The 26,213-nt window shown below is 40.9% G+C and overlaps 4 protein-coding genes and 1 non-coding gene across 7 annotated transcripts; 3 read left to right on the top strand and 2 right to left on the bottom strand.

The window, feature by feature from the left end:
- The first annotated feature begins 8,359 nt into the window (after positions 1 to 8,359).
- Positions 8,360 to 8,466, top strand: LOC119998039. Its single transcript, XR_005468164.1, has one exon. It is a non-coding gene; the product is annotated as a small nucleolar RNA R71 (small nucleolar RNA).
- Positions 8,467 to 12,870: 4,404 nt separating this feature from the next.
- Positions 12,871 to 13,772, top strand: LOC119997971 (17.3 kDa class II heat shock protein-like). Its single transcript, XM_038845219.1, has one exon. The coding sequence runs from the start codon at positions 13,083 to 13,085 to the stop codon at positions 13,551 to 13,553; it is 471 nt and encodes a 156-aa protein (XP_038701147.1). The 5' UTR covers positions 12,871 to 13,082; the 3' UTR covers positions 13,554 to 13,772.
- Positions 13,773 to 16,680: 2,908 nt separating this feature from the next.
- LOC119996573 (probable WRKY transcription factor 50) lies at positions 16,681 to 18,196 on the top strand. 2 transcript variants are annotated; one of them, XM_038843262.1, is made up of 3 exons: positions 16,681 to 17,437; positions 17,582 to 17,705; positions 17,802 to 18,196. In XM_038843262.1, the coding sequence occupies exons 1-3, from the start codon at positions 17,185 to 17,187 to the stop codon at positions 17,923 to 17,925; spliced, it is 501 nt and encodes a 166-aa protein (XP_038699190.1). In that variant the 5' UTR covers positions 16,681 to 17,184; the 3' UTR covers positions 17,926 to 18,196. The 2 variants fall into 2 exon arrangements, with proteins under 2 accessions (XP_038699190.1, XP_038699189.1); XM_038843261.1 differs by having other exon boundaries at positions 17,552 to 17,705.
- A 306-nt stretch (positions 18,197 to 18,502) lies between these two features.
- Positions 18,503 to 22,884, bottom strand: LOC119996570 (protein PLASTID MOVEMENT IMPAIRED 1-RELATED 2-like). The gene is made up of 3 exons (XM_038843253.1): positions 22,643 to 22,884; positions 20,000 to 22,394; positions 18,503 to 19,882 (listed from the first exon to the last, which is right to left on the bottom strand). Exons 2-3 carry the CDS (start codon positions 22,297 to 22,299, stop codon positions 18,751 to 18,753), a joined length of 3,432 nt encoding a protein of 1,143 aa, XP_038699181.1. The 5' UTR covers positions 22,300 to 22,394; positions 22,643 to 22,884; the 3' UTR covers positions 18,503 to 18,750.
- Positions 22,885 to 23,566: 682 nt separating this feature from the next.
- On the bottom strand, positions 23,567 to 26,109 carry LOC119996575 (uncharacterized protein At4g33100). Of its 2 annotated transcripts, none has more exons than XM_038843263.1 (5): positions 25,950 to 26,106; positions 25,585 to 25,799; positions 25,395 to 25,479; positions 25,205 to 25,317; positions 23,567 to 23,869 (listed from the first exon to the last, which is right to left on the bottom strand). In XM_038843263.1, exons 2-4 carry the CDS (start codon positions 25,668 to 25,670, stop codon positions 25,225 to 25,227), a joined length of 264 nt encoding a protein of 87 aa, XP_038699191.1. In that variant the 5' UTR covers positions 25,671 to 25,799; positions 25,950 to 26,106; the 3' UTR covers positions 23,567 to 23,869; positions 25,205 to 25,224. The 2 variants fall into 2 exon arrangements, with proteins under 2 accessions (XP_038699191.1, XP_038699192.1); XM_038843264.1 differs by lacking the exon at positions 23,567 to 23,869 and adding an exon at positions 23,876 to 24,049 and having other exon boundaries at positions 25,950 to 26,109.
- Positions 26,110 to 26,213: the final 104 nt, after the last annotated feature.

Below are 26,213 nucleotides of genomic sequence, written 5' to 3'. Positions count from 1 at the left end.
GCCTAGGCGTGGAATGCTTCCAAAATCTCCATACGACGTCCGATTTGCACGATTTTAGCGTCTACGGAAAGCTTGAGATGTCTAGTTTCCAATGCCTTTTATTTCGCTTGATTCCGATAACGTGACAAAAAGTTATAAGTATTTGAACACACGAAGGTCGGTGGACATTTTCTTCAGTTCAGCCCTTTTTTCATCACTTTTCATCCAAACCGCAATCAACCTATCAAAAAATACAAATCAAAACATAAATACACTCATTATTTATTTAAATGAAGCTTAAGAGGGGGAGATTCCTACCAAAAACAATAGGTATTATCACACCTATCAAACACCCCACACTTAAACCTTACTTGTCCTCAAGTAAAACTAGATTAAGTACATGTACCACTAACATCTTAACTCACTAACGCAGGAATCGCGGTTGCATTTAGCATATGCAACAAGCCTTTAAACCCATAGGTGTCCCTAGTGGAGGAGTTGTGTCTCCTGAGGGCTTACAAGAACGACACCCACAAACGTTTCAGTCCCAAGATATCAAACACCCCACACTTCATCCGCATGATATACTCATGGAAAATTTTCAGCCTACTCAATTAAATATTTTTTTTTTTTTTTAGATGGCATGCAGTGCTAAGAGGAAATGCATAAAAATGTGGCTTCCAAGAGTTTATACATGCTAAACATAGTCACATTCCAAGAATCCCAAGAACAACCAAACAATGATACCAAGGCACATTTATTTATATACATACTACTCTGTCTAAAGGTTTTCTCTTTTTTTTTTTATCTAGAACCGTGCAATGCTCACTCCATTAAACTTTCTAGTCAACCCATGTAGCGAGTTCTCAACCAATGACTCCCAACCAGTAGGTTTAGGGCATTAGGTGACAAAGCACCCCTCGGATCAATTTCTCGAGTTGACAAGGTTTCGAAGTTAAGCAGGCCTAGTGTGTTCATCATGACTGCCTCACCTTTTTACGCGAAACTCAAGTTGGTTAGACAAGAGCCCCGGTTACTCAGCAAAAACACATGAGCGGAACATGATTTTCATCATTTTCAAGCTTTTTTTTTTTTTTTTTTTTTTTTTTTTTTTTTTACTTGTATACAAATAACTAGTGCCAATGATATTACTGAAATGATGTTCTAGCTCATCTAAGAGAAAATCCACATTCAACACATATATCCAACCAAGTCATACCCCACTACATTTCAATGCAAGTGAATCAATTTCGTAAATAATCAAGTAGGCATCAATGATTCCTCAAGCATATAAGGGGACAAGATGGGTTCGCAACTTAAATATGAAACATAAGGGAGTCCATCCACGCACAGATTAACAGAAAATAAGAGGGCATCATCCATAGTACTTGACCTTAATAACAGCAGCATAAAATAAGACTACCCAACCACCCCACTGTTAGAACAAGCTTTGTCCTCAAAGCATAAGAGAGGAATAATCGGGACAAAATAAAATGGATGACAAGCGTAGAACAATACAACCTGCAGGGGAAACTACTGAGTGGGTCCACCAGAGGTCTTGCGGCGAACATAAGTGAGATTTTTGTCGCGCCGCATCTCCTGGAGCATGGATAGGACATCAGTAATCTGCTGACCCTGAGTCTGGAACTGCTGCTGGACATACTCAGCATGAGACTGGAAAGTGTGCTCAAGACGAGTCAGCTGGTCGCTCATCTCCTTGATCCGAGTATCATGATCAGCAGCATCGGCATCACTCGGAGCGGTATCCTCCTCCTCGCCATCCTCGTCCTCCTCCGCAAACTGCTGCACACCCGGAGCATATCGAGCTCTCCCAGCAGGGGCAGAGCGAATACGAGCTATACTAATACGCCAGTTGCTCAAATCATACGCCTCCATGGGAAGAGAGACAGACTGCAGAGTCAGAGGTAGCACCTGGAGATATGTCAGCAAGCGAGTGATGATCCGCGGCAGAAAGAGCCTCTTCACCTTGACTTTGGTGTCCTCCACGCTCCTACGGATAGCCAAAAAGGACTGAATATAATAGTGGCCAAGATCAAACCAAGTACCAGTCCAGATACAATAAAGAATCTCCAAGGCCTCCTCCCTCCTCTCACTCTGGTGCCCAGTTGGCCATAAGTTACCATGCACTAGCCGGTCCACAAGATACATAACCTGCGGAAGAGCAGATTTCCGAACAAATTTTCCCTGCCGACCAGTAAAATGTTGGACCATCCACTCATGATCCTCCAGCTGGGCAGAAGGAATAGGTGGCTGGAAACCACTATCAGGAGGCTGGGAAGTAGGATGTCCAATACTGGCACTAACATCAGCAGCAGAAAAAGTAATCATCCGGAAGGCAATATAGCTTGGTAGAGGCCAGGCCCTGTTGCTTCCACGGTGCGATAGAATGCACGCACCAGGCTTGGATAGACCGGAACATCAGCAGCAGAAGAAACATCCGGGGTAGCAATGAAAGAACAAAAGTGGCGGAGCCGGCCGAAAGGCTCACTTCTTACCCCAACCTTGTTCAACAGATCAGCAGATAAATATACCTCCGGCACAAGAGTAGCAATGTCAAAGTAATCAATGGCAGCTCCAGAAGTAGACCCCTCTGTTGCAGGAGGTGGCTGAGGTGTTGTGAACCGAGAAGTGCGCTTCTTGCGCATGGATGCCACTAGCTTTTGACGCGGCATAATTACTGCAAAAGCAATGTAAAACAATTAAGAATAGCAGGGATAATCATTAACGCAATACTGCACAGAAAGATGACAAAAGATGGTATGAGATAAGACCAACTCACGCCTAGGCGTGAGTGAACCACGCCTAGGCGAACTCACGCCTAGGCGTGAGTGAACCACGCCTAGGCGAACTCACGCCTAGGCGTGAGGGAACCACGCCTAGGCGTGGTCCCTTCTTCCCCAACACGCACGGGTTGCCATGGCAACCCGAGCTTCAAGCACCAAATCCCACACTTTGTACACAAAAACAGCAGATCAGGCAACCAATATGTCCTACATGACTCAGAATGAGAGAATCAACCAAGATATCCCATACTTTAGCCCTAAACTTCCAAAAATTAGGAGATGCCATTGCCAAACTTTGCAATTCTCTCACTTCAATTCTTGCTTGGAATAGAGCAAGCATAGAACGCAAAGATCACAAAAAAAAAAAACAGAAGTGGAAGAAACTATTACATACCTGATGCGCTTAGATTGTCGCTTAGGCGAGGATTGGAGAGGTGCACCTAGGCACGCGGTAGAGAGAAAGCTCGGCGTGGGTATGTGACTGTGTACAGATTGTGTGGTATATAATGAAGAGTTTTTTTTTTTTTTTTTTTTTTTTTTAAATAGACACGCCCAGGCGTGGATTGTCCACGCCTAGGCGTGGTGATAAGTTGCGCCTAGGCGTGGATATGCACGCCTAGGCGTGGTCTGGCTGTAACATATTGCCCAGAAATTTCAATTTTCCTGCAGCCAGATTTCAGCACATGCAAACTAACATCCACACAAAATTTTTGCCAATAAAAATAGAATGATAAAGAAGAAAAGGATACACAAAAGGATATACTGCATTGGGTTGCCTCCCAAATAGCGCTAAGTTTAATGTCTTCAGCCAGACGTGGCGGTGCTAAGATCTTCAAAGGGATGGAGGATCTTCCAAGCGTAACTTGTACTTTTCCATATCAAAAGAGGTCTCAAAATAGGGCTTGAGGCGGTGACCATTTACTTGCTGCTCAAAACTTGTGCGAGGGTCCTTGATAAATACAGAGCCATAAGGAAGAACTTTAATCACCTCATACGGACCACTCCACCTTGATCGAAGCTTTCCCGGAAAAAATCGAAGGCGAGCATTATACAGCAAGACTTTTTGACCTGGTTCAAATACCTTCCTTGAGATATGTTTATCATGAAAGAGTTTGGTCTTTTCCTTGTAGATTTTAGCATTCTCATAGGAGTCATTCCGCAGCTCATCAAGCTCATTAAGTTGGAGCTTCCTCATATTGCCAGCTTCCTGGAGATCAAAGTTCAAAACCTTGATTGCCCAGTATGCTCGATGTTGCAGCTCTACCGGTAAATGACAAGGCTTCCCAAAGACTAACCGGTAAGGAGACATGCCAATAGGAGTCTTAAAAGCAGTCCGATAAGCCCAAAGAGCATCATTAAGCTTAATACTCCAGTCCTTTCTACTAGAAGAAACCGTCTTCTCAAGAATATGTTTGATCTCCCGGTTCGATATCTCCACCTGGCCACTCGTTTGCGGGTGGTAAGGTGTAGCAACCTTGTGAGTTACCCCACATTTTTTCATCAACTTCTCAAAGTACTTGTTGCAAAAATGCGATCCACCATCACTAATAATAGCTCTTGGAGTTCCAAACCTTGCAAAGATCATATTTTTCAAGAAATGCAAAACCACACCATGATCATTGGTTTTGCACGGTAGAGCTTCAACCCATTTACTCACATAATCAACCGCCACCAAAATATATAGATTTCCATGGGAATTGGGAAATGGACCCATGAAGTCAATCCCCCACACATCAAATAGCTCAATAGTCAATATGTTGTTCAATGGCATTTGATCTCTTGCTGAAATATTCCCGGTTCGTTGGCATCGATCACACGTCAAACAGAAAGAATGAGCATCTTTGAACAGAGAGGGCCAATAAAATCCACATTGAAGTACCTTGGCAGAAGTTTTCTTCCCCCCAAAATGCCCTCCACACACATGAGAGTGGCAAAAGTGAAGAACACTTTCTTGCTCATTAACCGGAATACATCGTCTGATAATCTGATCAGGACAACATCTGAATAAATAAGGATCATCCCAATAGTAATATTTGATGGAGGATAGAAACTTGTTTTTCTCATGTGTGGTCATACCCGGAGGTAACTTCCGGCTTACCAGATAATTAACGATATCTGCATACCAAGGAACTTCCTCGACCTCAAATAAATGCTCATCTGGAAAGGTCTCATTGAAATCCATATCTCTTTCACCGTTTTCCTTGATAGCGAGCCGAGAGAGATGATCAGCAACTACATTCTCACACCCCTTTTTATCCCGAATCTCCAAATCAAACTCTTGGAGAAGCAGTACCCAACGAATGAGCCGTGGCTTGGAGTCTTTCTTTGACAATAAATACCGCAATGCTGCATGGTCAGAGTAGACAATCACTTTAGAGCATGCTAAATATTGACGAAACTTGTCCAAGGCAAAAACAATAGCCAACAACTCTTTCTCGGTGGTGGTATAATTGACTTGAGCATCATTGAGTGTTTGGCTTGAATAATATATAACATGAGACTTCTTGTCAACTCGTTGACAAAGCACTGCTCCAATGGCAAAGTCAGAAGCATCGCACATAATTTCAAATGGCAAAGAAAAATCCGGAGGCATCATAATTGGAGCGGTAGTAAGTTTCTCTTTCAACAAATCGAATGCCCTCATACAAGCTTCATCGAATAGAAAAACTGCATCTTTGGCCAAAAGGTTGCATAAAGGCCTAGCAATTTTAGAAAAATCTTGAATGAACCTCCTATAGAACCCTGCATGTCCCAGAAAAGAACGAATTCCTTTCACATTAATCGGAGGAGGAAGCTTCGATATAAGCTCTATCTTTGCCGGATCAACTTCAATCCCATTTTTGGAGATAATATGCCCCAACACATTTCCTCGTTGCACCATAAAGTGGCATTTTTCCCAATTTAGCACCAAATTGGTTTCTTCACATCTCCTCAACACAATAGATAGATTTTGAAGGCAATTGTCAAAACTTGACCCAAAGACAGAAAAATCATCCATAAATATCTCAATAAAACGCTCCACCATGTCAGAGAAGATGCTTATCATGCAACGCTGAAATGTTGCAGGAGCATTGCATAAGCCAAAAGGCATCCGACGGTAAGCAAATGTTCCAAATGGACAAGTGAAAGTAGTCTTGTCTTGATCTTCGGGAGCAATGGCAATTTGGTTATAACCAGAATAACCATCCAGGAAGCAATAATACTCATGCCCTGCCAGTCTCTCAAGCATCTGATCAATAAAAGGTAATGGGAAGTGATCTTTTCGGGTAGCTAAATTCAGTTTCCGATAATCAATACAAACTCGCCATCCCGTGACCTTCCGAGTAGGAATAAGCACATTGTTCTCATTAGCTTCGACAGTAATCCCAGATTTCTTCGGCACAAGATGGACTGGACTCACCCATTTGGAATCAGAAATAGGATAAATAACGCCAACATCCAAGAGCTTCAAAATCTCACTCCGGACAACTTCTTTCATGTTTGGATTTAATCTTCTTTGTCCCTCTCTAGTGGCTTTAGTTCCGTCCTCCATCAAAATGCGATGCATGCACACAGAGGGGCTAATGCCACGAATATCCGCAATGGTCCACCCAATTGCACTCTTGTATTCCCTGAGAACACAGAGCAATTTCTCTTCTTCCAAGAGAGAAAGATTAGAAGAAATAATAACAGGAAGAGTTTTAGAGTTACCTAAGAATGCATATCGCAAATGTGCGGGCAAAGGCTTCAACTCTAGCTCTGGCGGACTCACTATAGATGGTACTAGCTTCTCAAGATTTGGAGAGTCCCTCAAATTTTCAAAGGTCGGACGCCACTTGTGTTGATAACTAGGAGAAGCCTCAAACATGTTTACAACTTCTTGAGTATCATTGTCCAGAGTCCTCTCAATATCTCCCACTAGAAAAGCTTCCAAAGCAATGGTTTTATCATTTCTATGCAGCTCCATGTCGACTCTTCTATCCACCATATCCACCCAAAAACAAGTCTTTGAATCATTAGAATGTCTCATGGCCTCAAAGAGCCGAAACTGAATAGTTTTATCAAAGACTGTCATAGTGAGAACTCCCATCTTGACATCAATGATGGTGTTGGTGGTTGCCATAAAACCGCGGCCTAGAATGATTGGTACATCTTTTCCCGGATTAGGTTCACCCTCCATATCAAGCACTAGAAAATCCACCGGAATAACAAACTCTCCCACCTTCACTAGAACATCTTCAACTAGCCCAAAAGGATGCACTAAAGAGCGATCCGCTAATTGGAGAGTGACTGATGTTGGTTTCAACTCACCGATCTTCAATGTAGTGTAAACAGAATAAGGCATGATATTCACACTCGCACCAAGATCCATCAAGGCTTTTTCAATTTCTTTCTCTCCAATAATACAAGGAATGGTAAAGCTACCCGGATCTTTTAATTTGGGTGGGAGCTTCTTTTGTAAAATAGCACTTGTCTCTTCGGAGAGAAATACTTCTTCATGATCACCAATCTTTCTTTTGTTAGTGCACAACTCCTTCAAAAATTTTGCATATGCGGGAATAGACTTAATTGCCTCAATAAGTGGAATATTAATCTCTACTTTCTTCAAAACTTCAAAAATGTCCCGATTATACTTGTGTTTTTTAGCCGGTGCAAGACGAGATGGAAAAGGCACTGTTGGAATAACCTCTTCTTCCGGCTTTTCCTTCTCAACATGAGGTGTGGTGGGAGCACTCGGTACCACCACTGTAGGTTCATCATGACTCTCACCATCAAGCCCTTTATATTCAATCTTGTTGTCCACCTTTTTCCCACTTCGCAAGAGTGTAATAGCATTAGCATCTTCATGCTGTTTAGGATTTACCTCAGGTTGACTTGGAAGCTTTCCCGGTTGTCTTTCACTCAAAGCCTGAGCAAGTTGTCCTACTTGCATTTCAAGCTTTGCGATGGACTGAGTATTGCTGGAAACAGTTTGTTGCAACTGAGTCATTGAATTGCTCATCTCTGCTTGGGAATGCTGCATTGTGACTTGTGATTGAGCAAGTTGGGTGATAAGGTCCTCCATAGCAGACTTCTTTGCATCTTGAGAAGGTGGTCCTTGTCGTGGAGCTTGCCAAGGTCTGGGCCCTTGATTGAAATTCTGGGATGAAGCATAGGAGAAATTTGGGTGATTCTTCCATCCTGGGTTATATGTGTGAGAAAATGGATCATTCTGCTGCCTATGAAAAGGTTGAACTGCATTAACTTCAGCTTCAGGAAATGTCCCACTTCTAGAACATACATGAGTAGGATGATCGGTGCCTCCACAAATGCCACAAGGCTCCAAATTTCTGCTCAGCAAAGTTACTACCGCATCCAATTTCCTAGCCACAGACGCCATCTCTGAATTTGAAGCACTAGCCTCATAAACCATATGTCTAGGAGCATCAAGATCACGATTATCCCATTGTGAGGAATTTGCTACCACAGTCTCAATAATTTCATTGGCTTCAGTCGGTTCCTTAGCCATAATATTTCCTCCAGCAGCTGCATCTAACCTATGGCGGCATTCATCAGCCAGATGTTGGTAAAAGTATGATATAATCTGCCATGGCAAGAATTGATGATGTGGGCAACCAATCAATAAAGTTTTATATCGCTCCCAAGCCTTAAAAAGTGGTTCTCCCTTGTTCTGTCTGAAATGGAAAATCTGATCCCGAAGCCTCTGTGTCCTTGATTGAGTATAGAACTTCTGAATAAACTTAGCAGAAAGTTGATCCCAAGAAGTGATAGAATTTGGTGGCAAAGTCTTGAACCAGATCTTAGCACTTTCCTTAAGAGAAAAAGGAAAAAGCTTCAACCGTATGAATTCTTCAGATATGCCTTGAATTTTTTGAGTGCCACAAATTTCCAGAAAATTATCAATGTGATCACTAGCATCTTGATTTTCCGCTCCTGAGAATGATGGGAGCATGTTAATCACATGACATTTAAGCTCATAAGATAGATTTGGCGGAATGGTTGGTAATATGATGCAAGATTGTCTAGTAGAGAATTGTGGCATAGAGTAGTCCATGATTGTGACCGGAGCATTTGCATTGTTGGCATTATTGCCAACTTCCTCACGATTCTCAGCCATGCTCTCCTGTTCAGAATGTTCTCCCAAAATGTTGTCACTAGATGAACTAGAGCTGGATATAGGAGGAGAGATAGAACGAGTGGAAGATTTCTCCTCAAGAAAATCCTTGTCTCTCTTGTTCCTTCGTGCACGTTCCAAGTCTAGATCGACAGGAAGAATTTCTGTATCTTGAGAACGCCTTCCTTGCATGAACTACAAACAAGAAAGAAAAGTATAAGGATCACTAATTATCAAGTAAGAAAGAGCTAAACTAAGTATGTAAGTATCTATGTATATAAACAAGAATGGATCAAATATAAGCAACCGTCCCCGGCAACGGCGCCATAAACTTGTTGGGTCTAAATTAACCTTACTAGCAAGTGTACTAGTCGGCGACTACAGCACAATGATAAGCAAGGGTCGAATCCACAGGGACGGTGTTATGTTTAATCCAAATGTCTATTTGTATGTATATATGGACAATGCAATCAAAAGTAAAATTCAACTCAAGATTGTTTGGTTTGGTAATTAAACTAAAACAAGCAAAGAGCAAAGTGTTTTTGGTATTTTCTTAGAATTAGGATGCAACTAATGCAAATGAGATGATTTAACAAATATGAGATGAACACCAAGGCTTCGGAATCCCCCTTGGGAAATGACTTGGAATGACATAAATTCACACACATATTTGCTAATTCGGGCATAACGAATCCGTACCTAAGTCGGTTTTAGCGCACTTAAGCCAAATCTCCCTAAAATCGATTACTAGCCATCTTATTGGTCTAGGTCGGATATTCCTAAATACATTCTAGCCATCTTATTGGTCTAAACATGCATAGGAATTTATGGAGTTCTATGGAGATTAGGATTCATACAAAATTGTCACCTAATTAAAGGGAGACACATTCATAATCAAGTGTTTCAAGAAGCATAATCTACTTGACATATTATTGTCTAAGCAAATTCTCCAAACAATTTCATCCAAAAACCTAAAGTGTTGGCCAAACACCACAAGCATGAAGAAATTGCAATCAAACATAGAAACACAAGATTTATACCCAAATCAACTCATATATATGTAAATCAAGTCATAAACAAAGTCATCAAACCCAAGGCTTCATCCTAGCCTTGGCACAAGAGATTTAGTTACACATAATGAAAGAAAAACACAAAAGGAGAGATGAGAAAATCATGAATAAACCCAATTAGTTGAGTAGATCCAAGTTGAGCTGAAGAATCTCTCCTCCTAGCTCCAAGAATCGCCTTCCCCCTCTGGTTTCGCTCCCCAGAAAATCAGTTCTAGGTTCAAAAGTGTCCTGCGGCTCGGCAAGTTCGCGAATTAAAACATCCCAAAAAACTGTCTTGTGCGCCTAGGGGCGTTGTATTCACGCCTAGGCGCACCACGCCTAGGCGCACGCCTAGGCGCACGCCTAGGCGCAATCCTAGGCGTGCACAACTTCAAATTCACGCCCCAACTCGCTGGACTGGGCGTGCACAAGTGATACTGGGCGTGCACAAATATTGCGCCTAGGCGTGGAATGCTTCCAAAATCTCCATACGACGTCCGATTTGCACGATTTTAGCGTCTACGGAAAGCTTGAGATGTCTAGTTTCCAATGCCTTTTATTTCGCTTGATTCCGATAACGTGACAAAAAGTTATAAGTATTTGAACACACGAAGGTCGGTGGACATTTTCTTCAGTTCAGCCCTTTTTTCATCACTTTTCATCCAAACCGCAATCAACCTATCAAAAAATACAAATCAAAACATAAATACACTCATTATTTATTTAAATGAAGCTTAAGAGGGGGAGATTCCTACCAAAAACAATAGGTATTATCACACCTATCAGTTCCCCCTTGGGGCTCGGCTTGGCTAACACCCTAGTTTCACACTCAAAGATCAATTAACCATAACTCTCCCATGCACATTCCTAAATTAACCCAAAACCCCATCATCAATACACATAATTAATAGCTATGCAATGGAAAACTCAATTAATTAAGGAAATCATGCAATGGATTTAACAATTCTCAATCAAACACATTAGATGCAATCTCTAGACTAGACAATCCAAGAATACAATCAAATATGTCATTCTCATATATCCACTCACACAACTATCACGAAATTAAAAGAGAAGAATCGAAGCTACGATTCTTTGAACATACCTTGAGTAATCGAAACCTTGCATCCACCTTTCGGGATTAGAAACTAGAGAAGAGAACTACCCACTCATGATTGTTGCAATAAACATCCAATCTATTGTCATCTAAATCAGAGTTTATACAAAATCAAGAGAAAGCACCAAAAACAACAAAGAAAACTTAGAGAGAGAAACTAGATCTACACACTCCTATGGTGGCTTCATCTTGGAGAAGTCAACGAATAATGAGGAAGCCAACCAAATCTTAGGGTTTTCTTCTCTTTTTACAATAGAAAATACCTAACTACCCTTATAAAATCGTTTCCCATTGGTTACATACATGATTTACCCCAAATGCCCTTGAAATTTCGGTGTAGAAAATTGCAGCTTCGCCGTAGGTGTCCGGACGGGTGTCCGGACGCTTCATGCCTCCAACTTTGTGAGCCTCTGTCTCAATTTGTGAAGAAAGTGTCCGGACGGGTACTGTGGGTGTCCGGACGGTAAGTGTCCGGACACCTTGGGAAGTGTCCCGACACCTCACAGCAAAAAGTGCCCAAAAAGTGCTCCAACTTGCCCGAACAAGGTCCGATTCCTACAAAACCAAGGGGAAACATTTGTAAGTGTAAAATTAAGCTAAAATGCAATCAAATACATTAACTAAGTGCTAGAACATCCTAATTAAAGGACATTAGAACCTCAAAATAGAGGTCCAATCAGCCATGCACGTGATGAATAAAGTTATCGGCGGCTTATCGGAAAGGGGTGTTGTAAACCTAAAAGTGTGTAATCAATATGTAAAGATGAGACATTCGACAATTTGCAAGATCACACTAGAGATCAACCATCAAGCTTGGACACCGGTGTGGTGCCAGTCGGGGAAGCTTCTATGGTAAAATCAGTTAACGGTGGGGGAAATATTTAATGAGAAGTGAAATGCTTTTAGAGATAAAGAGATATGTATCAAGTAGTTGAGAGAGGTAAATGAAGAGGGACCTCCTCTATTTATAGTGCTCATGTCATGTGGTTTGCACGTGTCAATCCGTACGAACAAGCCTTGAGCTTTGATTGGGCCCAAGGTCGTAAGTAGGGATTTCCTTAACAAATGAGCTTTGGGCCTTCCATAGAATGGACTGGTTGTGTGATTGCTAGTTCATTCGTAGGTCGTATTGTCGAGTGGGCTTCAATGGGCCTCTTTGATTGAGTGGGCTTTAATGGGCCTCTTTAGTGTATTTGCACAAGGACAATTTTTAGCCCATATAGTATAAGTGTCGACTGTTGTTGTAGACGCTCAAATCTACGATCAACGAAATGTTGCTTGAGCACACCAGCATCATGCAAATGATCATGAACACAATTGTCAAACGAGTGATTCATACTGGTGTGGCTGACCGATGAAAATTAGTAAGATAGCTGAGTTTTAGTGAGGGAAAGGCAATTCTAGAGAGAGAGCGAGAGCTAATGAGAGTAATACCTTCAAAAGTTGGATCCCCTAAAATAAGTTAGTGTCCCATGTTCGGGCCTGTGGAGAGGTGTGGGATTGGTTTGGGCCTTGGGTTTGTGCTTGCTTGTTGAGATTGTGGGCCTGTTAAGTTTGCTTGTAGGCCATGAGCCAATGGAGATGTTGGCATGTTGCTGCCTGCCTGTCTTCCTATACGGTGGGCTTGTCAGGCTGATGGACTATTTTGGACCTATTAAATAATTGCCTTGGTTATGGGCATGTAGAATCGACAATAACCCAGGCCTAGACCCTGTTGGACTCGAGATCTTCAGACTAACAAGATAGAAACATTCTAGACTCGTGTAAAAATAAATAATCAAACGAACCTCCTGGAAACTCCGCATTTCTTCGTCTAATCTCCAGGAACTTCTTACTCCACATTCCTTCCTCTAATCTCCAGAAACTTCTAGTGCCACTACTTCGTGGACCCAATACAACCCTTATAAATGACTGCCCACATCCAATCTCATTTATCAGGCAGAATTCGTTTACTGTAAAAGCGTAGAACAATCATCAAGCACAAGGAGCCATTTTCACCAATACAAGCGAAGATTTCTTCGACGGGAAGGAAGCGAAAGATGGATTTCAGAATCATGGGTGTGGATTCCCCAATCTTCAACACTCTCCACCAGATGATGGACATCAGCGAAGACGCCGAGAAGTCTTTCAACAACCCGTCCCGCACTTTTGTCCGTGACGCCAAGGCCATGGCTGCTACTCCGGCGGATGTCAAGGAGCACCCGAATTCCTACTCTTTTGTTGTTGACATGCCTGGGCTGAAATCTGGTGACATCAAGGTGCAGGTGGAGGACGACAATGTGCTGCTAATTAGTGGGGAAAGGAAGCGCGAGGAGGAGAAAGAAGGGGCCAAGTATGTGAGAATGGAGAGGCGCGTTGGCAAGTTTATGAGGAAGTTTGTGCTGCCTGAGAATGCAAACACTGATGCCATTTCTGCTGTTTGTCAGGACGGTGTGTTGACTGTCACTATTCAGAAACTGCCACCGCCGGAGCCTAAGAAGCCCAAGACCATTGAGGTTAAGATTGCCTAGATCTGGGGATAGTGTGATCTGAGTAATGGTTTGAGTTGAAATAATCCTTGCTATGTAGGGTGTTGGTCTTTACTGAACTCCTCTCTGCGTTCTTTCACTTCCAAGTGATGTTTGTTCTTGAGTGTTGAGTTTGTGTTTGGATATGTTTTCCATGATTAATGTAACATAGATGAACTACCTACTATGTCTAATCAATGCTATTTTCCCTTGTTTCTCCTCTGATGTGTGTATCTGCTTCTCATTCTCCTTCAACATCTGTTTCTTAATACAAGTTTATCCACAAAATGACAAACAGGAATCCAGCATTCGATTTCGATCCAGTAAACAAAACATCAATTCAAAGTTTCATTCAAGAAATATTAAACATCTGTATGACAGATGATAGGCAATGGTGGATAGATAGCTTGATCAGGCCAAAATTAATCCAAAAAGATTTCTCATCAGAAAAAAGAAAAGAAGAAATGGATGAGAACTATCAGCAAAAGCTTCTTGTAATGCAATGTCATAAATTCAATGCATGTAAAACATGATTTTACCTTCCAATTGCCACTCAATACGCTGGGAACATTCAACAAATCTCTGATAATCGGAAGATCAATATATCAAAGAAATGGAATCCAATCAGCACCAACTTGTGCCATTAAATTTGTTCTAATGTTCAGATTACAATCTCTCATTTCCACATAAACCTCCGAAAACAAAGAGCACATAAAGCAATTTCAGCTAAGATAGCCAGCGAATTCGATACTTACAGAACGTGGCCTTCTTGTTCGTAACAGAATAGCTGTAAACGAGCGATTTAATGGATCCGACGGCTTCCGGGCGTCACCTTGGAGAAAGCTCCTCAATACTTTGGCCGCCTCTTTTCTTGCGTAACAAGCCGACCTCTCGGCACCGCTCCTCCGCCGGTGACCCTTGGATTCCTTGGCGGCTGCTAATGACTGCCTACTGACCATGTGGCCTTTACAGCGTAAGAGAATAGGTCACTGAAAGACCCGAACGGCCGAAAGTTCTCTCTTAACTAATCCGACGCATTAAACGCACCGTTTAATAGGAGGCCCAAGTCCAAGCCAAACTTGTCCAACTGAATACTGACACAATGGGCTGCAACAGATGCATCATATCTCAAAAGCCCAAGCCCAAGCATTTTCAAAAATTATCCAAAATTTGAAACCCTACCGATTTCCTGACCAAAAAACAGAAAAGAAAACGCTACCGATTTGATGTTGCGGTGCGTTCAGACTTCCCTGTAGCCGGGAGAAGTTCTTCAGGAAAAATCCTGTGCGCACAGGCATAATCGATCACCAGAACAGATCCAACCCTTGGGGAAATCATGGCTGCCCAGTTAGCAGTTCCGGTTGCAAGGGAGGAAAAGGTTCAAAAGCATCATCTTGGAAAGAGATTATGACGTAGCCGTGGTGCTGCGATCAGAAACCCTCAACTGGTCTGGTTGTTTCGACTTTGGTCACTCAAGTCAGTTGCTAAAAGTGCTCAAGTGGGTCTCCAACCGTTCAACCATTGAAAAGCGAACAAACTCCACAGGTCCGCTACCAGTTTGGCTCACGGGCTTGCAAAATGAATTGGGCCGGTCGCATTCCTCTATCGGTAGTGCTAAATGACCCAATAAATTTTATCCCTATTTCTCATAATCCTACATGACATTCCACATCAGCAGCCACATCACTCGTTTGTCTCTATATAATCACTCACATTCTCTCTCCTCTTTGCTCTCTTTCTCTCTCCTTTCTGTCCCTCCCACTCTCACGAAACACCACCACCACTGTAGCTCTTCCGTCCAGCCATCGATCGGACCTGTCGACCCACCGAACGGAAGCGCAGGACCACCACCATCATTTTCCGACACTCCACGCCACCCACCGCCGCCTGTATCGTCGGAAAAAAGCTCCCAAATGACGAGATCACCATAGCACAAATAACGTCGATCCGGCCACCTTTTGCGACGTCTCCGACAACCAACCTCATATTTGGACTCCAAGCATCGATATACACCTTATCCATCCATTTTTCGGCCAAATAGCTATCGGATTCCGACGACCCGAGCAAACTGCGTTGTTTCAAAAACAATGTAATTCGTCAATTCGAGCATTCAACCACCTCCAACAAAAATGTAATTTTGTTCTCATGTTTTTGCATATTTGGAAGTTACACTGTTTTGAAAACAATGTAACAATATGTTTACAACCATTTGAATGATTATGCTTTTAAAACAATGTATTTACCTTGTTATTCTTGTTTAGTTTGTGGACTATTTCTTTCTGCAGCTTATATTTGTTTATTGTGGAAATTACATTGTTTTGAGAACAATGTAATCGCAGGTCTGTGTGAAAAAAACAATGTAATTGCATGTCTGTATACAAATAAACAATGTAATTGCATTTCTTAACAGACAAAAAACAATGTAATACCATTATTTTCAATGTAATTCGTGAATATGAATGATTTACTTGTCTATTTGTGATTAAATGAGATGTGATGAAATAATGGAAGTGTGAGAAAAAATGAAAGTGGGAAATAAAGGAAGGAATGTTTGATTTTCAAATTTTAAACAAAAGAGAATGCAGAAAGAATGGGGAAGTTTGATTTTCAAAAAAATTAGTCATGTCAGCAAATATTCCATATCAGCATGATTATGTGGCACTGCCACCTAGTCTTGAGACAACTTGGGTTAAAAAAAGTTGAGCCATTTAACATTTTCGTTCCTCTATAATACCCTTTTTTATAAGTACCTTACAAATGCAAGGTCTCTGCTTACGAGGGCTCTTATCCGGATATGGGAGCTCTGTAATTTACAGACTAATAGACTCTACCATTTTTATACAATTCTCATTTAATAGTTTGATTGCATATCACATTACATTATGTATTTTTTTTCATCAGACTTATTCTATACCATTAGATGAAAATGATAGATTTTGAAAAATTTCCGACTTCTCTCATCACTAGGGTTTAATATTTCATATATTTTTTAGTTTCTTCCCTATACCATTCCAAGTATAATAGGATTTTCAAGGTCGCCGTGGGACCCACGTTCATTCCTTCGAGGAACCTGATACTTCTGAAATGCTGACCGATGGTTCATAGTTGCCTAATTGGTCATAAAAAAAACTTTTCGGTCTGTGGCAAATTCATTACTCTTTCTTATGATCATCAAGTACAAATTCATAATATGTGGCAATCAGACATTGGTTTGCTCATCTTAATCCGATTGTTAAACATCAAAAGACAATACCCACTAATGATTCTGTGAAACAATGAATGAATGACTGATGTAATCAATGTAAATGTAACACTATGAACATCACCCACGTCACTGTCACTGTCACTGTCCCTGTGTCTTTTTTGACTCTATATTCCTCTTCCTTGTGAAGGGGTTTAGTCTAACCACGAGACCAAGACCTCAATTTACACACAGAGACATAAGTCGGTCCATTCCACAAGTCTATCTCCAATATGCCCCACTTTTCCTCCTCCAAGTATGTGATGGGTCCAATAGACTCAAGTTTATTGGTTTTGAAGTTTCCTAAAACCCAGCAGGAAGGTCATTGAGAAGTTGCCTGAACGGCTATGGAGATGGTATATGTATGCCCATTAAACTCCACCCTACACAGCTATGTTAACAAGTCGTTTTGAGTTACCTTGTCGTCTCCAATCAATGTCTGGTTCTAATTCGTGGCCGCCACATTCACCTGAGAATGAGAATGCCAAGTTTGAACTCTCAGATCAGTATTTCATTGATGACTGGCTAGAGAAAGATCCGCCAACCTTTGTACTTTCAGGCTCTCCTGGTCAGAACCTGCAACTTTATGATGCAAGTGTAAATGAATCAGGGGGAACAAGTAGTCAACAAGAAGAACCAAGTAGTGGTAAGGGAAGTCCTAATACATAAGCATGCTAAGCAAACTAATTTTTCTATAGCATAAACTACACATCCTGGTGTTTTTACATAAGCTTTTGTTTTGCACTGTCATATACTTCAGAGTATATGTGTTTTGACTATGTGCTATTAGGAGAGAAGAAGGAAGCTAACGAAAGATTTGCATTCAAAACAAAATCGGAAGTTGAAGTACTGGATGATGGTTTCAAGTGGAGAAAATATGGGAAGAAGATGGTGAAGAACAGCCCAAACCCACGGTAACTACTTCTACTTACACAAACTTGAAGATGCAAGAATTTATACATCTGGTGCATATACTGTGTTCTGTAATGACTTAATTATGTGATTGGCAGGAATTACTTCAGGTGCTCTGTGGAAGGCTGCCCTGTGAAGAAGAGGGTTGAAAGAGATCGAGAGGATCCAAGATATGTTATAACAACCTATGAGGGCGCTCATAACCATCAAAGCTCATCTTGACTCTGAAACTTTACCGGTGTGGGTTAGCAGAGTAATTGTGATGTTGCACGGCATTACTGGTTAAATATATGCTTAATTTTGAGTTAAACCCTTCTACTATAAGCTGACATGCATTTGGGATATTATATATATATATATATATATATATCCGTTACTTAAGAAGTTACTATAATCTAGATTAGAGAGGATTTTGCGAACTCCACATATTTATCACAAGGTTTTGTATAAAAGCAATCATTTGATATCTGAAATACCCTTTTCTTGCTGCTAATTCTTACGAATTAAAAATAGTCCAAATCGCTAAACAACTACATGAGGGTTCAAAAATCTTGTTGTCAATGCATTACTGTACATGGCAGACCTAGCTGATATTAAAGAACATGCAGTTGACAAAGTTGTGAGCTGCGCTTGGGAGATAAACCCATAACTGAAAAAAAAATGGTTTTAACAGGCTGTTGGATAGAAAACATACCTATTCGAATAGGATGCTGTGCATCAATTCCTCTAACTCCATTGTTGTTACCGCGGCTTCCAAGATTTTTGCCTTTTCCATTCAAGGCTGACTACGATATGATGATTCTTCATGCCATTCTACCATATGCGTATATTATATCGACTGTAGAAGTACATTAGCAAGCTTTCATTTCAACTGATATACATACCCACAAAAAATAGACAACTAACAATACGTCGTTGCTAGACATAGAAGTTCAGTAAAATGAAACAAAAGAGCCACAAGACTCTTTAGCCTTTTCAAGTCTCAGAAAAAAAGCAAAGTGGAAGAATTCCAGGAATATCATTCCAAAATTTCTTGTTACATGGGACCTAACAGCTGGAAATGACATCAGGATTTCGTTCATAAGGAACACTTTCAGTCGAGTCTTTCCAATTAGTTTGAGTGTCATCAAAATGAGAGCTTATGCTCCATATGATATCCTCACTCTGAAACTTAGTCATCCCTTGTGTGTTTGATACTACAATGGCCTTTGACTTTGAAATTGGATGCCTCCAGGTCTTACCCATGCCAGTAGCAAGCAGCCATCGGGTTCCGGAGAGTTGCTGTGCTTTACTACCCCAAAGTTGCTTCCTGGCAGGCCCAATGTTCAACCCTGCAAGATGTGCTTCAATAATCTTAAACGAAGCAGGAGCATCTTCCTCCTTTTCCTCTTCTCCTCCTCCTTTGTCCTCCTTTTGGTTGTCTTCCTCCTCTATGATCAATTCACATTCTTCCTCATTGCCACTTCTTACAAATAATGTCCCATACATATCTGCCTTAGGATGGACAACCTTCTGCACCTGAACTAAAGCAAGCATTGAGGAACCAACTGGTTCATAGTTTCGAAGGGGATCTCTAAGCAACACCATAAATGCTATGGTGAGATTGTTACCCAACAATCCATGCTTTCTACCATATGTGTCACCCCAATTAGTGCCTCTTCCATTAACGAAGTCTATAGTATTAGCATGATGGGCCGCAAGGAACCTCTTTGTGTGCTCACTAATTTGATCCTCATCTATGGTAATTCCAGCATCAAGCCTTAACCACTCGTCAAAGGCTATAGAAAGACCCAGTAACCCATCAACTTCACTGCTGCTATCACTGATGTCAAGCAGTTGCAACCCTGTTGCTCTTTCTAAACTTAAGATCCCACCAAGACCAGTCTTCTTCCCTTCATAAGGATTAATTTTCTCAACAGATTGACAACTGATGCTTGCCGGTGCCCCCTCATCAGACATGTCAGACTGAATTCTCAATCCTTCAATAATCAGAACCTCAATCTTATCCATTGCCAAAGGAATAAGATCCTCTGCAGAAACAATGTCATTTCCAATCTCACCACCAATTAAGCTTGAGCTAAGGTTATTGTAACACTGAACAGAAGAAAAACCTTCAAATTCCTTTCTCACATCAGATGAGTCTTGCTCAAGTAATGATTTGTGCTGCAACTGAGTTTGTCTGTGACAACGAGAAGGAATGAGTTAAGAAAGAGGGGACCATGCAAAATGATTGAATAAATATCAAAACAGTACCTAAAAGAATAAAGTAATAAACGCATTTAATGTGCTCACAAACCTATCAGGCACTGCTCTGCTGGTAGCAGCTTCCTCAACTATTTGTTGTGTTGTCTTCCCAGTAACGTCCACCATAGGCATCAATATATTTGCCTGCAGGGACAGCTTCTCAATTCCAACCGAGGCTAAATGCAGTAATATTTCCATTATGTCAGAGCCCATTTCTGCTGGTAGCACAATCGGACTAGAAACTTGAATGATCAAACTTCTGACATGGTTAGAATTTCTGAACAAAGAGGGATTCATGGACCGCAAATAACCTCCACCCTTAGTTAGAACAAGAGGACCAAAGCCATCTCCAAGTGGGGGTAACTGAAATGGCAATTCTGGGGGGAGCTCAATTGGACTCCCAAATCCATCAGAGCAATTACGAGGAGAATTCTGAAAGGCCTTTTCGTCTAAACCCCATTCTCTCATTAAAGCTTCAGTTTCCAAGTCCTCCAGCTCCTTCGCTTTCCTCCTTCTCAGCAACTGACTTGCTTTATTGTGCTCTTCCTTAGCAGCCTGAATAACTTGAGAGAAATCAAAATCCTCAGATAGGTCACAGCCAGACATCTCTGGTGAGATGCAACCAAATTTTGCAAGCTCTTCCTCTGCATCAAAGTCCAAAAGGAAATTTCCAGAAACAAGGGCCTCTTCTTCAAACTCTCTTAATAGACGTTCTCTTGGAGATTCAGGATCACAATTGGAACTCGGGGTACATGAACTCTGCTCTATCCCCAGCATATTTAAGAAATCACTTGCCACAGATTCAGTTATGTCATCCAAGCTATGTGATTTCTTTACCATTTTACTGGTTTTGTAATTCAGTATCGTTCCAATGTAACTCTCTTGATCTAGAAACTCATCCACAGCAGGTGGAGATTCCAAATCTACCGATTCAGAAGTCAGCAGGCTCTGCAAAGTTGTTTCCTGTTGTTCCAAGGCTGACCCTTTAACGCACTCCACATCTTCTTCAAGTTTGCAATCATTCAGCAGAACCTTATTCACATAACTACTGGAGACGTTGTCCAGCAAATAACCTTTTGGCCCCTCATAAAGGTTTAGATCATCATCTTTCATAATATCATCCACATTAATGATTTCAATGGCAGAACCATCAATAGCAGCATTAGTTTGAACTGATATCAGCTGTTCATTTTTCATCATCTCTGTTCCCTGTTCAATAACAACAAACTTGTTACCGTAATTCTCATCTCCACTAAAGTCATCGGCAGATGCAAAATCCAAGACATACTTTGGTTTAAGTGGCTGCATATGCTCGGCTGATATATTGGACACTCCTGAACCATGTATGTTCTCTTCATTAAGTTTTTGATAGAGGGATCTTATTGATGTAGAGAGTTCCAGTCCCAAATTTGGCAAAGCCTCATGACGAACCTTTCCATCGGTAGACTGAGAAGACAGGGCGATTCTAGGGTCTAAAGTACTTGGAGTACTACCCATCTGCCGAAGCATAGCAATATTATTGTACAGTGCATAATCTGTATCTAGTCCCACTGTAGTCGCCTTATTCTTTGCAAACTTTACAAAATCAGAAACATTCATATTACTTCTTGATTCCACAAAATTGTGCCTCAGTACCAAGAAACTAAAACTAACATTTAATGTAGCACCCATAGCCTTCCCTGCAAGCTTAAAGCTTGTAGTCCACCTACCAGAGTTTTTCTCCCCCTCCAACTCCTCCAAAGTAATTGGCAACAGCCTCGTGAGATCAACCCAATGCTTTCCTAAATCTAGCCACGCATCCCCAACAACAGAAGCATAGATCAAGAATAGCTTTCCATCATACTTGGCTGAATGATGAGATCCACTTCTACTACCATAAACACAGCATTTGTGTAGTAATGTCTCATCAAATTCAGCAAGCCCCCTAGCAACCTTTGTAGCGCGAGTCTGCAACACCTCTTCCTTCCTCTTCCAATGCACGCGCACATTAAAGTCATTGAAACTTGCAGGTAATCCTTCAATCGAATGCACGTGAAGAAAGAAACAAGTATTGAACTTCTGATGCCGAACATGTGCCAGAGCTTTCAAGGGCCTCTTCCAATTCCATGATGAGGATGATTTCTTATCCTTGTGCGACACATTTTCATTTACACTTCTTGGGATCGGATTCCATTTTGATTCTGATATATGGGTATTCCCAGCAAATTTGGATTGAACATCAGAAGAAGGCTTTGGTGCGATTCTGTTCAAGTAAAGTGCTTTGCTTATTTCCTCAATGTCACGCAACAGCTCACCATTATCGGAGCTCTCATCACTATCTTTGTTTCCAGGCTCAATGTTTGACCACATCATATTTGCATCAGATAGAACAAAAACGAACACCAAAAATCAAATTCACCATGTAACTTATTGGGGAGACAGTTTCCGAACATATCTTCAGTGCATCCCTTCGCATCATAAACATAAAAAACCCAAAAAAAAAAAATACGGTAAACAAAATAATGAGGAATTTTGCCCGTAATTGAGGAAAGGCGATAATAAATCAAAAGTAGAAACAACAGCGAATCAATTTGCAGTAACCGAAAAGCAAGATCCTAAGTTATTTACACAATAGACTGATGATGATTAAATCCAAAGCATTAACCAAATGGACCAGTTAAACAAAAATTAGTCAAGTAAGCAATGACATACGTACCGGAATCGAGATTTTATTTTAGCATATCACTTTGTCGACCCAATCCGACTTGCTTTCTATACTCTGTACTCGCGAAGAAGATAATATGTACTAGGAACGAAAACAGTTGGCAATCCGGTATATTCCCGGGAATGGCGTGATTAATTTTCCAGGAAAATCTTCAGAATACTCACGAGACGAAAACCGAGAAAATAAATGTTTTGTCTCTGCGTGTGCGTGGAAAATGTAGGTAGATGGTGAACGACATTGGCCTTATTGGAGAGCATCTTCAAAGAAAATGGTGTTAAGATCCCATGCAATCGACTCCACCATAGCACTTTTGGAAGGAAGATGGACCCGCATCAAAGCCCAAAATCCTAACAGTTTGGCCCACAACTATTAAAAGATCTGGCCCACAGTCACGCGCAATACGTGATATGATAAGAGCCCATTACAGACCGAAGTGCAGTATGCGCAGTGACAAGCCTTATCCATCTGAGAAAATCAGAGAGAGCAAGAGAGACAATGGAAGGGTTAGTGCAGGTTCTTCCATAGGATGCGACGGTGAAGCTGATGCTGGCTTCACTTGAGCGGAAATCTGTTACCGGACGCTGTCGTTGGGAGGCTTACACGGTTGCTCTTGGTCAGCCACCTTTGCTCTGGTTACAACTTACAAGCCCCCTCTGAATTAATCAACTTCGATGATCATGATGTTGAAAGGCAAAATCTGCCCCCTTTGTATCTGATGTGTATTAGTTATTCTGGTTTTCTTGCAATTCAAAGAATTCGAACAAAGACCAAACTTTGTTCCAACATTCATCGATGCACGCTAAAAATATCAAAAATCCATATTCCGGTAGCCAAAACTAAATAAGAAATAATCATCCCATTTCTTACTCCATACCTAAAAAATGCCACATACCCCAAATTGCCTGAACTTTGAAAGACTCTCATCCCCATCATTCGAGCCTTTATTCCAAAAGGTTAGGGAATTCATTACGTATATTTGTATAAGCCATTCATAAATAGCTTCCAAAGATATGATATAAAAAAATATTGAAAACCAATCAAAACTATTAAGGCTCTAGCTTATTAGCTGCTCTTTAAGTAACTGTTATTGATACAAACTTTCAGTCAAAATACACAATATTCAGTGTGTTTGGCTTTGCTGGGATAGCTGAATTTCTGCACTTGAAGGCTCACAGTAGAGTGGCTCGGAAAAAAAATTTTGACTGGCAATTAGGAGAGCTGCACAAGGGGAAAATCCAACTTGTCAACAATGAAGCATGTATCAACACTATTGAAATCCAGTGCAAACATATACAGTCAAATCAAACTCTGGAAATCACTAAACATTGATTTGTCTCTGCTTCAGAGCAGAACAAATCTTCCTCCACAAGGTGATGCTTCCACAGCCCACAGGTACAAATATGAGAAATTACTTATGTTAGTTCAAACAAATTTTCTATTGGCATTACCCAGGGAAAAATATACATGCAAACATACATGATGATCTTTGACATGCAGAACAGTAATAAAAGATATGGGTTTAGAGAAAAGTTATGTCAGGCTCCAAACAATTGACCAAAGTCCAACTTTCCCACAACAAAATGAAGGAAATAAGCAGGGACAAGCTACAACAGCCACAAAAATATGATCAGTCACATCCTTTTTTGTAGGGAAAAAAAGGAGGCCGAAGGAATCAATTATTTATAGGTAAAGATGAGTTGAATAGCCAGCCATTATAATGTAAATATAGCAAGTTTTAGTCTTGTGACTTGTAAGATCTGACAAAACATGCATAAATGATCCAAGTATCCACCCCCGTTCATGTGTTTCAGATTGCATGTATTTCATCACAATTTAAACATCAGGTAGACCAGTGTCAGGTATATGTGTTCAGACTTCAGAACTTCAGATAGAATGCCCATTAATAACGGCACTTTTAGTTCAGTCATTAACACAATATAACTCAGATCATAATTCAACAAAGCCCGGCTTATAGGATTTTGAATGTTTATTTTCCTTTTAAGTTTCATTGATAGAATGTTTGAGAGGAATGTTGAATGGATTCTGTATAGGAACATATTGGAACCATCACATGTATGTTTCTTTTTGCAGTATACTCCGCATATAACAATGCATTCGAGCAGTGCAGTAGAACATAAGCAAACAGTCCTCACAATTCACAAAGCAGATCAAGACACTGCTCTTTTAAGTAGCTTTAAACGGTGTGAAGGTCATTCTTCACATTGCCATAAATTATTTTTTAGTTTTGAACACATGACAAAACCTTATTCAATTCTTATTTCTTATCTATTCAATGTTGAAGTCAAAATTAGACCTAGGTCTCCTTACTGAAACTTTAAGGCCTGCGTATTCCCAAAGCAGTGTCTATAATCACATATATTGATACCACTAACCCTTATTCTGAGTACCCTATGGAAAATGTCACACTATGACTATAGTTGTTCAAGTCCACAGGCCACACCCACATTTTATGATTCAGAGAAGTACCAAGGAATGTCAATTGCTCAAAGTAGTTGCTCGAGAGAGAGAAAAAGGTAAATAAAACGGCTTTACCTTGTTCTTGAACAAAAAGTTCAATTAGAAACATCATAAGCAGCACCAGTGACTGGTTTTCCCAGGTCAGCTTCAGCTTCCAAGAAGCAGCGATGTTTATCATCCAAATGTTTCTATTCAGAGTAGAACAAAAACCCTTATTACAAATTCAAGAACAAAAGCATATTAGCAAAGGAGTAGTGGAACTCACAGAGAGACAAGCCTTGTACACTTTCCATTCAGAAACGCATTCCTCTTTGTCCCACTGACCTTTAACGAATTTCTCCGAATACCACCTTCAGTTGTATAACATCCAAAGCATTTAGACCCCCAAAAAAATCGGTTTTAGGGTTTAGAGTAGATTTTAGGGCGTGCAAAGAGGAATGAAAATATTCAACCACCTGTTAAAGCAATTGTGATAAGCAGCTCTGAGATCGGCACAAGGTGAGGTGGAAGAAGGAGACGACCCTTTCTTAGTGACTCCCATCTCGCATTCGCACCCTTATTGCTTTGTCACGACCAAACCCTCCATCTTCCACCTCCCGCGCCGCGCAACAGTCCCATTTGTATTTTCGCGTTGCGCGAATTTTGCCCAATCTGACTCGGTGCCACTGCCCTAAAAAATAAATTAAATAACACCCGTTGGATGATGACGAACGTTATCCAACGGTCTCTTGTGCACAGATGGTCACAACAATTCGTAATTGATTCAAATCCCCTTGAAAAAAAAAAAAAAAACACGTCAAATCCCCAATCTCCCTCCTACCTGATCAAGCTGGATTCTTTCTGGATTCTCTTAATTATTCGTTGTCGGTAATGCAATCTAGGAAAATCTAAAAGCCGAATCAAGCTGAGAACAGAGAGTTTCGAGGTCTTGTTTCAAGGATTTTACCAGCGCTGCCACTGATAGGCTCATCGAAGGTGAGGTTTGGTATCAACTTAGCCGTTTTGGATGTATTCTCTATAGAGTTTCAGGGTTTGTTTTGGATTTATATTTTAGAACGTGTTTGGATTGAAAGAATTGGAGGAA

The sequence above is a fragment of the Tripterygium wilfordii genome, chromosome 4 (assembly GCF_013401445.1).
Source record: "Tripterygium wilfordii isolate XIE 37 chromosome 4, ASM1340144v1, whole genome shotgun sequence".
Classification (NCBI taxonomy): domain Eukaryota; kingdom Viridiplantae; phylum Streptophyta; class Magnoliopsida; order Celastrales; family Celastraceae; genus Tripterygium; species Tripterygium wilfordii.
The sequence above is the reverse complement of the archived record's forward strand: the minus strand, read 5'-3'. Positions and strand labels throughout refer to the sequence as shown.